At 43.6% G+C, this 12,596-nt stretch overlaps 1 protein-coding gene across 1 annotated transcript; it reads left to right on the forward strand.

Moving 5' to 3' along the window:
- Positions 1-314: 314 nt before the first annotated feature.
- On the forward strand, positions 315-1,244 carry LOC131256385 (mitogen-activated protein kinase kinase 9-like). Its single transcript, XM_058257312.1, has one exon. The coding sequence runs from the start codon at positions 315-317 to the stop codon at positions 1,242-1,244; it is 930 nt and encodes a 309-aa protein (XP_058113295.1).
- Positions 1,245-12,596: the final 11,352 nt, after the last annotated feature.

Below are 12,596 nucleotides of genomic sequence, written 5' to 3' on the forward strand. Positions count from 1 at the left end.
GAGCTCGAAAAATGGATGGACGGTTTTGATATAACAGATACCTCATGATAAGACCCACGGAACTTGCTGACGTCAATCGAGCATCTATATAGTCAGTCCGCTTTCCACCCGACCCACCGCTCTCAAGAAACTCTCGTCACTCGGCTCTCAAGAAACTCTCGTCTCTCTCCTCAAGAATCTCTCCCTCCCTCACCACATTTTCCTTCGCTCTCAAGAAACTCTCGTCTCTCCGCTCTCAAGAAACTCCCGTCTCCTCAAGAATCTCTCCCTCCCTCACCACATTTTCCTTCGCTGTCCTCATTCCCTGCTCAGCCATGTCGTCTTCATCGGCAGCCATGTCGTCCTCATCGGAATCGTCCATCAAAGAGGCCAACCTACAGTTTGTCAAGATCATCAGCAACAGTCAAAGAGCCATTATCCGTCAACTCCGCGACCGCTGCACTGGCGAATTCCACGCCGTCAAGGAATTCGTTGATCGCCCCATTTCAGCAATCGGCCGTCTCCAAATCTACCGCGAGAACGAGTACCTCCGCGATTCTAAAAGCCCCTTCATCGTCAAGCACCGTGGTAATTTTGGAGAGGGGGACGAATTCAAAATCGTCCTCGAATACGTGGACGGCAGCAACATTGGCTCCCGCAGTCCCATCCCTGAGCCAACACTCTCCAGGTACGCCCACCAGATCCTTCTCGGGCTAAAATACCTTCACAGCAAAAGGATCATCCACGGCGACGTCAACCCTGAGAATATCCTCATCGATAGTGAGGGTCAGGTGAAGATTTGTGGCCTTGGGAATAGCGAGAAGCTGCATGGGGAGACGTTTACCTTTAAGAGATGGGAAGGGACGTCGTATGGATACAGGTGCGCAGACAAGCTCCGCGAATACCCTTGTAATGGATATGCCAGTGACATATGGGGCTTCGGAATGACTATTCTGCATGGCCATATTGGGAGCCATCCGATCATGGGCCCATATACCAACCAAAATCCCAAGTTTATGTACAAACTGTATGCGTGGGCAGAAAAAAAGAAGCCGCTGACGCCAGAACACTCATCAGAGGATTTCAAGAAATTCATTTCGCGTTGCTTGGATAAAAAACCGTCTGATCGGTCGCAAGCAATGAAACTGCTGGAGGATCTGCTGAAGGATCCATTCATTGTTAATCACCAGGACGGTCGCAGTGCCCAGCATTTGAGTGATCAGAATCCACATGAAGAATCTTCTTCTTCTAACAGTACAGTTTAGAATCTACAGGCAGCACCATCGTCAAAAATGGGTTTGTGCCGCAGGTGTTGAACGATCTACTCTACACAGGTGTGGGCTTACAGGGCTAGGGCTCATAAACTCTAACACTGCAAATCAATGAATTTTTCAATCTGATTCCGTTTTTACCCTTTTCTTCTTCTATCCTTCACTTTGCTGCATTTTCTTTTGTTTGTTTTTCTACCCTTTTCGTGGCTAAATTTTTCTCTCTCTTTTCTTTTTACTGATTTGCCCTTTTGCTGCTGGATTGTTGGTGTATGATAAGATGATGTGAAACGTGGATATATTGGGAAATTAGAAATGTCGAAATGGGAATTCTCTTTCTTGTTATTGTTTTCTTTGTATCTTTGACGGTTTCGTTCGTTTGGTTACCGTTATTTCTTTTTTAGAAACACTTTAATACTCTGGCGGAGTATGATAGTTCATACTCATGCAGTTAGAAATTGTTGATCTGGGACTCGCTGATATCAAATGTAACCGTTCATTTTGTCGTAAGAAGATTATTACAATGGATTGATGTGGCCAATAGGCTATTGGTGAACATTCAACTAACCGATGCGTATTAATCAACGGTTGAGATCATCCGATTGATACGATCTTAGGATTATATACTAATCTATGGAGGGTCCCCCGGTCGAACTCCGTTGGCGTTGAGGCATTTCTTGATATGATCTTCAACAGGAGAAGATGCACACGTGTGCTCGGGCTTTTAGTTTGTACTAGTGAAGCCCATCATCCAGTGATCCAGACCATTGATCTGTTGGGAGCCACTGTGAATAAACCATTCCCTAAATATATCATCGACGAGACAATCCCAGCCCTTCCATTTGTGGGTTATACAATTGATGTAGAGAGGGTCATGAAAAGTTACATGGCCAAGATGGATCAGAAGGAAGGGGAGGGTTAGGAGGAGGAGAGATTGGACAGTGGTGATTGTCATTTGCGTGAGAGAGAGAGAGAGAGAGAGAGAGAGAGAGAGAGAGAGAGAGAGAGAGAGAGAGAGAGAGAGAGGGAGAGAGGGAGGGGTGAAAAGCTGTTGTTGTGAAGGAGAGAAAGAGAAGCGGGTGAAAGAGGCTGGGGCTTTGGTTTTGGTGGTTTGAATATATCAAGAAATGACGCCAATGCCCTTTATGTAGTGTTGAGAGAGACAGAGAGAGAGAGAACAACCCTGTCTAATGAAAGTTTGTTAATTCCATACGTTTGCACGCTTCCAGGTATGAAATACGTGTGAGAGATCTGAGCTTTCTATATGTTTGGAAATAAATGCTTCGATGGGCCACAACAGTACATATCCATGGAGTGGATCAGCCTCGACGTGGTTTGGCTAGTGACCCAGCACCAGCCAGCTAGCTTGTTCCAAAGCTCCGTGAGCCCCACCATGATGTATATGTTTTATCCAAGCCGTCCATCTAATTTTCCAGCTCATTTTAGGGCATGAACTCAAAATTGAGGGAGATTCAAAGACCAAGCAGACCACACTACAGGAAACAGTTGGGATAATGACGTCCACCTTTCAATTGACGGGTTGCAAAAAGACTCGCAAGAAGAGAAATGCAGCAAGGGTCCACGTTCAATCTGCTAAGGGCCTAAGATTTGTGCAAGTGGACACCATGGTTTGATGATCTAGACTGTCCATAAATGGGGATCATTTCTATAGCCCGTGGAATTGCACAATCTACGAGAAATTTTATGAGAGACGCCAGTCAGGCGAGGACATTTAGGATATCGAGGGCATTTTTGTCATATGTCATGCATGGTGGGGTACACTCAATGAACAGCCCAGATCTTGCAGATAAGTGGTGGTTGGGCTGCGGCAGTGCATAAGTATCACAGGCCATGATCTGGCTTGTCATGTGTCATGCATGGTAGGGTAGGGGGTGTTTAGCCCATAAAAGTTGCTTTACATTATCTTGATTTCTACTTAATCAGGAGATCCACTACCAAGAAAAGAGGGCTTTAGCCTCTGTTCAAAACTGTGGCTAAAAATGTAAACAGGCTAAAGCCTTTAGTCTCAATTATCCAAACTGATGTTGAAACCCCCGGGGCTAAAGGCTTTCCTCAGTTTTAGCAACCGAGGCTAAAATAACTTTTATAGCCTCCGTTCTTCAAGTGATGCTAAAAGAATCTTTTTAGCTTCAGTTTTCTCAAAATGAGGCTAAATCAAAATTTTAGCCTTCATTGTTTTCGACTGTGACTAAATCCAAATTGTAACACCCTCCACCTAGGTTGTTCTGTTGCCATCCCGAAACTAGGATCACAGGGATTTTTCGCAAGCCTCTTCACCCAATCCACCATTCCCAAATCAGCTGCAAGAACTGAAATCAGCAACTCTGACCAAGTCGGCAGCATCCTGTGGACCTCAGAAGATGGAAAGGGCGTGTGGAGGAACCATCCAACTTTCATTTTGCTGTTATATTCCTTCAGGAATTTTGGAAGAAACATGAGATGGTAATCATGGCACCAAACAACATCCCCATCTTCATAATGCCTGGCCACCATATCAGCAAACATTTGGTTCGCCTTTTTATATGAATCAAACTGAGGCTGGAGACTGTGGGTCGTTGCAGGCCTACATTCTTCATGTGGAAGCCCAAGGGAATTGAAAAGACGCCACAAGATATGGTTACAATAGCCGTCATAGTACAGATTAACTGTCTCCTTACCAAGGAAGATCGGAACGCATTTCTGTTTGCAATGAGTGAAACACACTTCATAAGGCAATCCAAAACCAGAAATGTTAACATTGACTCTTCACAGAGGGAAATCTATGTCAACCCATAAAACTAAGGTATCAAACTCTTAATGCTAGATCAAAAGGGAAACAGCCAATATATTTATAAATTCAAGGCCAAAAACAAGTTAATAATGAAAATTACATCTCACAAACCTTTTCTGCTAGTGCTTTGGTAAGTGATCGCTGCCCAGTTTCATCCGGTACATATAGACCAGCCCATCCAATCCATTTTGCCTCAAGCTCCTTCACACCTTTGACAAAATGTGAGAAAAGTGAAGTGATGCTCCGTATTATCCCATTATGTAAAAAGGTATGCTGGGAAGACTAAATTCTTCTCTTAGCATATATTCCTAATTGATCAGTTTAAAACATGTCAAGAGACCATCCTTAAACACTGACAGCCAGCAGTTGGAAAAAGGGGAGTTTAGCATTAAACCTTGCCACCAGGAAAAGATTTTATTTTCCAGTGCAACACATCATTTTCAGGTGCGTATGCTGCAGAACCCATGGAAGTCCTTATATTGGGGGTCGTTGCATCTGCAGGTACGGGTAGCTCAATCTCCACATTTGTAGCTGTGCTGTATAATGAAGCAGAGCAAAATCAGGAGAGTAACAAATCAAATTTCCCCTATTAACACTAGGAAGAAAGTGAGTGATTGATTTTAAAAGAGACTACACAGAATGACAATCCACCTCAAATATGTCCTCATTTCAGCTATAATCATCGTATACTGGTGAAAAATCAGCAATCCAGACAGCCGAGATTGTATTCTCGGATTGGAGATGTGATTTTTGTGTCTTACTGTGAATTGGAACTGATAGTTGCTGAATTCTGAACAGATTCCACACGTCAGAGCTTGTAAATAGATTTAGTACAAAAACTAATGCATTATTGACGCGGACTTAGATATGTAATGCCTGGTCCAACGCAGTTCCCTAGTTGGTGCACTCCCAAGAGGGTACAACAATTAAACCATACACCAAAAGATAATGACATTTGAATCCTTTTTCTGTTTTCTACTTCCACACTATTTCAATTTTCACATCTCCCCAAAGAAAAGAAAAGAACTATTTCACGTCTCCCTAAAGAAAAAAATAACTTTCTCATGTCGTGATGCAGGACATGAAAATTAAATATGATATACGAGATTTCAAGCTTAAGATCACGTTAGTTCAGAAACAATTATACAAATTTCATATCCCACATGAAAGTCCAAACATTCAATTAAGGGGAATCTATACGGGTCCAGGCCTACACATAATAGAGCTGGATCAACAAAAATTATGACCCAAACGATACTCAAAGATAAGAAATAATCATCCACACATGCAAAGTAATCAGTCCATAATCTAAGGGATTCAGAAATTCCAATTCAAGGAACCCCTGGGGTAAGAAAATTGGCAAATAACTTAAGAAAAATGTAATCTAGGGCTAGGATTCATGAAAAACGGCTATGAGGGGATAAAAGAGAATAAAAACCTGAGTCAAAAGACGATCCTACCTGTGAACAGCAACAATAGCCCAGACGGACGAGCGTGTGATCCCGGCCGCACGTGTGTGGGGCCCACTATTCAGAAAAAGTCTACCTTGGCCCTAGTCGGCCAGGGATGGTCTCCAAAACCCCCAAATATCAACTCGATCCGATGTACAGTTTGTGCATGGTCCTCCGACGAAGTTTCAGCTCGCCTGCGGGCCGAAATCTGGAAACCTATTGTAATGAAGAAATCTGATGCAACAAAAGGACGAATTCGAAGTACAGATGGTGGGAGAAGATGGAAAAAAAGATGGTGGAGGATGGGAGTGAATCGGGATCGATGTGGCTTCGCACCACGGTAGTTAACCCTTCGAAAAGGGAGGGCTTCGCACGCACTTTTGAATTCTTCCACAACTCACGAAGAGAGCAGAAAAATAAAGTAGGAATTTTTTTTATTAACTTCAATGAATCAAAAGAACTACCCCAAAACTCGCACCATGTGCGCAACCTATTACTTGGCGATGAAGTAAAGTAAAATAAAAATCAAACAAAGAAATCTAAAGTGTTCACAATGTTCTAAATAATAACAATAAGCAAAACGTAAAATATGAAATCAATCCGACAAGTGGGCCACGATCATGAGATCCCATGATTGGCTTTTCTTGACTATCGGGCCCACTTTTTTTAACCAAAACTTGTCTTCTAACTAGGAGGCCCTCCCTGGACGTCGTCATCGAGTCAGATCGATGGTGGGGTCCTCCTTCTGCGTACGTACGTGCGTAGGGGTGGTAGCGTGCGGGCGTGTGTGTGCACGATGTCCTCATCAACTCTCCCCGGCTGCGAAGATTTCGCCACTAGCGAAATAAAACTCTTGAACCACTCTAAGATGTCGAGATCAAGTCTCTGAAGTTGCTCCTCAGTGAGTCACACGCTGTCTGAAGCTGGGTGTGACTTCCATTTAACTAGGTATTTCTAAAACTCGCTATCCGACGTGGAAATTATCTCATGGTCCAGGATATTCTCTATTTTCTCTCTGGGTGTGTGAAGGCTAGGTATGGGAGGCAGATACTGAGATGAAAGGTCGGGAAGAGGCCATGGATCAAAGGGTAAGGCTGGGGTATCAGGATGGGTGGGCGAAGGGCCGGACAAAGTATCAGTGGGTCCGTAAAAAGCAACTATATCCTCTACATTGAATGTGGAACTAATTCCCATAAAAGGTAGAAGATCTACCTCATACGTATTGAGACCGTTTCGCTTTATAATTTTAAAGGGCCCAACGCTAACTTACGAACGGCCCCTGGAGGATACCGCTCGGGCCTGATGCGGACCATCACGGAGTCCCCAATATTGAACTCTTTAAAACGTCTATGTTGGTCTGCAGAAAATTTGTAATGTTCATTATTAGTAGTGATCTTTCGCCTAATTTCTTTATGTAATGAATGTATGTGATACGCAAAAGACTCTACAGACTTTGATGGCCTGTGGGACAATGACATGGGGATAAGATCAATAGGCTTCCTGGGCTTATAACCAGTAACGACTTCAAAATGACTTATACCTGTGCACCTATTGACAGAACTATTGTATGCAAACTCGGCTATGGGTAGTACAGCGTCCCATGTCCTGGTATGCTCCTCCACTAAACATCGAAGTAAACTCCCTAGGCTCCTATTAACCACCTCAGTCTGGCCATCGGTCTGTGGGTGGTAGGCAGAAGAAAATTGGAGCCTAATATTCATCATGTGTCATAGTGTCTTCCAAAAGTAACTCATGAATCTCACGTCACGGTCAGACACTATGGTTTTTGGTAACCCATGTAGTTTGACGACCTCACTAAAGAACAGCTTGGCAACATGAGGCGTCGGAGGTCTTAGAACAAGGAATGAAGTGGGCCATTTTACAGAAACGGCCCACGACAACAAATATAGAGTCATGCTTTCGAATAGTCTTGGGAAGTCCAAGCACGAAGTCCATACTGATGTCCTGCCAAGGAATGAATGGGACTGGCAAAAGTGTATATAATCTTGTATTCTGTTTCCTCCGCTTTACCAGTTGACAAGTACAGCATTGCCCTATAATTTTGGTCATGTCCCGCTTGAGGTTAGGCCAATGAAATCTATCCTCCACTAAGGCAATGGTCTTGTCACGACTGAAATAACCCGCGACCCCCCCGAATATAACATCTAGACAAGAAAATCGTGAAGGGAGGAGCGTGGTATGCACAAGCGGTCACTCCGAAACAAATATCCGTCCAAAATCAAATACTCACCGTTAGCTCCTGACGGACTCTCTAATAAAGACGTATACACAACCCCAAAATCTGGACACTCAGAATACTCTTCTTTGATGCGCTCAAGGCTCGTAACTTCAACGCTCATGGAGTTGAGTAATGCGACTGGACGACTCAACACGTCGGCAAGTTTATTTTCTACACCGACCTTGTGCTTAAGTACAAAAGTGTACTCTTGAAGGAATTAAACCCACTTAGCGTGCCTGTGGCTTAATTTTTTCTGAGAGTTCAAGTATCTTAAGGCCTCGTGATCTAAGAACAAGACGAATTCTTACGGTAACAGGTAATGTCGCTAATGGCGTAGTGATTGCGCTACCGCGTAGAATTCCTTGTTACAGGTGGAATATCTTTGCTTCGCCTCATTCAGTTTCTCACTAAAAAAAGGCGACAGAGTACCCTTCCTATCTAAGTACTCCTCTTATGCCGACTCCTGATGCGTCACATGCCACTTCAAAAGCTTTTGAAAAATCTGGAAGTCGCGTGACTGGAGCTTCGGTCATCTTGACCTTTATCTCCTTGAAGGCCTTCGAGGAGGCCTTTGTCCATTGAAACTCTCCCTTTTTTATGCAGTCCGTGATGGGAGCCACAATGAAACTGAAGCCTCGAATGAACTGTATATAAAAAGTGGCTAAGCCATGAAAGTTGCGCACCTCATGAATATTGCGAGGTTCAGGCCAATTAACGATGGCCTTGACCTTCTCGGGATCCGCCGATACGCCCTCAGCTGACACAATAAAACCTAAAAAGATCACACTACCAGATAAGAACGCGCACTTCTTTAGGTTGGCGTACAACTTCTTGGCCCTAAGGATCCCACAAACCTGCCTCAAATGGTTGAGGTGTTACTCCTTAGTCATACTATAAATCAAGATATCATCAAAGTATACGACCAGGAACTTCCCCATGAAGGGTCTCAACACTTGGGTCATCACACGCATGAAAGTGCTTGGGGCATTAGTTAACCAAAAGGCAAAACTAGCCACTCATATAGCCCATCCTTCGTCTTGAAGGCCGTCTTCCACTCATCACCAGGGCGTATACGGATTTGGTGATACCCACTTTTGATGTCGATTTTTGAAAAGATAGTAGCATTGGCCATCATATCTAGCATGTCATCAAGACGTGGTATGGGAAACCGATACTTGATTGTGATTTTGTTGATGGCCCTACTATCAACACACATCCTCCATGTGTCATCCTTCTTAGGTGTAAGAAGGGCGGGCACGGCACACGAACTCATGCTCTCTCGAATGGAACCCTTCTCTAAGAGTTCATCAATCTACCTCTTCAACTCAGCGTGCTCCTTCGGGTTCATTCTGTAATGCGGGACGTTTGGTAGAGTTGCCCCATGGATTAAATCAATGGCATGTTGTATATCCCTCATAGGGGGAAGCTCATTCGATAAATCATCAGAAAAGACATCATAAAACTCATATACTACCTAAATGGCCTCAGTGGGTAACTCTACGCTAGTCTCTGGTACATCTCCCTAGCCATAAGGGCGTATATCATCGAGTCCGCCTCCGTCTCTCGCTCAAAGTCTTTGGCATTCAAAATATGAAGCGGTTTGGACTTGGACTTCGACTCCTTCACTTCTTTTGGGCCGCTCACACCACTCTGTGTGGTGAACTCTTTTCCAATTGTATTCTTGAGTGGCAAAGGATTTAGCTTAACCTTCTTGCCCTCAAACCAGAATGTATACACATTTGAACGACCAAATATGGTAACATCCCTGTCATAGAGCCACAGCCTACCCAGAATGACATAGCCCATATCCATAGGAACAACATCACACCAAATTGTGTCTTTATAAGATCCGCACTGAATAGGGACAAAACAGCGATGCAAGACTGGAATGAATGTTTCATCAACCCAAGAGACTCTATTGGGCTGATGATAGGCTTCCAGCTTTAAGCTCAAACAACTCACAGTGCTAGTCGATGCCACGTTGGCACAACTACCATTATCCACGATCATCTTACAGCTCTGTTCCCCACATTTTGCATAAGTGCAGAAGATCGTATTGCGGCCCCAGTCATCAGTGTTCTTGGCTTGAGCCAAGGCGCAACGCACAATTGTGAGGGTCACAGACTCTTGTGCTCCCTCTTCCTCATCACTAGGGGTTCCGATTTGGCTCATATTCCTCCTCACTATCACTCTCTAAGGGCACTACTTCTACTTGCCCATCAATAAGTACTTTAGTACCCTCTCTCGTGCCGCACTGGTGAGTAAAATGACCAAACCCCTGACACCTAAAACACCTAATAACCTCACTTTCACGTGATCTAGACCCAACAATCTCTTTACCCTTATCATCCTTAGGTCTGGGCTGAACATTAGGGGAATGTTTGTTTTGGAATCCCGTGTTAGGTCTAGCCCCAAATGGATTGCCCTTAGCACCGGATTCGCGAAAGTCAAACTGTCTTCCCACAAATGCTTTAAGGTATTGCTCGACATCTAACACTACTTGGTACAACTGTTCAATAGTGTTTATGTCTTTGGCGAGCAATTCTCTCCTAATGTCAGGACAGAAACCCGTTTTAAAACAAGCAAGGGGGAGTACGGGGTCATCATCAACCTCACAGCGGGTCAAGTACTCTTCGAATTTCTCAATATAGTCAGCAACACTCATGGAACCCTGTCGAAGAGATTGCTACTCCTCAATCAACCGCAGGCGATAAGAGAAAGGGAGGTACTTCTCTTTCAGCGTTTCTTCATTTCTCCCCAATGGCCCAATGGACTATTGGGAGTTCCCTCGCTCTTTCTTTTTTTTACTCAACCGTCGCCCAAGACTTTTTTGCTTGACCCACAAGCTTCATCTTAGCGAATCGGACTCGTTGAGCATCCGACATATCATACCACTCAAAATAGTGGTCCATATTCGCCAACCAATCTCAAAAAGCTTTAGGGTCTAAGTGGCCATCAAAAGTAAGGGCTTCTACTCTAATTCCCTTGAGAAGTTGCTCATCTGGGTCATATTGGTCATGATGTCCCTCACAGGGTGGGTACACAGGTGCGCGCCTAAGACCAACTCCTTGGCCGCCTCCATTCCTTGGTCTAATCTCCTGACCACCTGCCTGAGAATGGGCATCTTCCCCAATGGTGGGGTTTGCCCTTAGGGAGGCCTCTATTTGAGTAACGCGATCATCAAATTGGTTAAGGAGTTGATCTATGCGTTGTTCCAAGCGCTTAGACATAGACTCAACCTGCTGGGCTAACTGGGTCATTGATTCTTGTAGTTGCTCCATGTTTAGATTTGAGTGCAAACCAAAACCGCGACCTGTACGTGTGAGCATACACAGGCTAACTCAATCCTAGGGACCTGTTATGGCAACTATATATGTCTAAAAAACTAAATGACCCTACGAGACTCTATATGAAGGAAACTACACACTGTTACTAAAATTCAGCTATATATGATGTACTGAATGCATGAAAGACTCAAACAAACTAAACCCTAAATATGTGGTGAATTCCCCTACAAGAACCCTAAGCTCTGATACGAAATTTGATGCAGGACATGAAAATTAAATATGATATATGAGATTTCAGGCTTAAGATCACGTTAGTTCAAAAACAATTACACAAATTCTATATCCCACATGAAAGTCCAAACATTCAATTAAGGAGAATCTATGCGGGTCCAGGCCTACACATGATAGGGATGGATCAATAAAAATTATGACCCAAACGATACTCAAAGATAAGAAATAATCATCCACGCATACAAAGTAATCAGTCCCTAATCCAAGGGATTCAAAAATTTCAATTCAGGAAACCCCTGGGGTAAGAAAATTGACAAATAACTTAGAAAAAACATAATCTAAGGCTAGGATTCATGAAAAACGGCTATGAGGGAATAAAAGAGGATAAAAAACTGAGCCAAAAGACGATCCCGCGTGTGGACAGCAACAATAGCCTAGACGGACGTACGTGTGATCTTGGCCGCACGTGTGTGGGGCCCACTATTCAGAAAAAGGCCACCTTGGCCCTAGTCGGCCAGAAATGGTATCCAAAACTCTCAAATCTCAGCTCGATCCGATATACGGTTTGTACATGGTGCTCCGCCGAAGTTTTACCTCGCCTGCAGGCCAAAATCTGAAAACCTGCTGTAATGAAGAAATCTGATGAAACAAAAGGACGAATTCGAAGTATGGATAGTGGAGGAAGATGGAAAAAAAGATGGTGAAGGATGAGGGTGAATCGGGATCGATGTGCCTTCGCACCACGGTAGTTAGCCCTTCGAAAAAGGAGGGCTTCGCACCCACTTTTGAATTCTTCCACAACTCACAAAGAGAGCAGAAAAATAAAGCAAAATTTTTTTTTATTAACTTCAATGAATCAAAAGAACTACAAGGGATGCCTATTTATATGGAAAATGTAACGCCCCAGTTTTCAGGACCCGAGTATATGACCCGTGTCCCAGAAACCCGAGTGTTAACTTTAAAGGACGGTCAGATATAATATTTTTCTTTTATCAAAGTAAGCAAATGAACGTAGTGTGGACAAATCGACATAAAGAAAAATTTCATTATCATTCAAATATGCATATAATGGCTTATACAAACCAATGTCTCCAAAATTAACAAATACAAGAATTACATGATCTAATACATGAGAAATAATAAAAAGCATATAAATATAAGCCGCAAGATCACATAGCTCCTCCAGGCATACAGTCAAGCATTCCTGGTGATCGCACCCTGCTCCTTATCAAGTCTGAACATGCATATCACTTAAGCCACCAGTACTACCTGTACGGTTTTATATTTGATGGATGAGTGGCCAACTCAGTGTGAATTCCCTACACACCGCCGCATTAGGTAAGAAATAGT

Source organism: Magnolia sinica, chromosome 9 (assembly GCF_029962835.1).
Source record: "Magnolia sinica isolate HGM2019 chromosome 9, MsV1, whole genome shotgun sequence".
In the NCBI taxonomy this organism is placed as follows: Eukaryota; Viridiplantae; Streptophyta; class Magnoliopsida; order Magnoliales; family Magnoliaceae; genus Magnolia; species Magnolia sinica.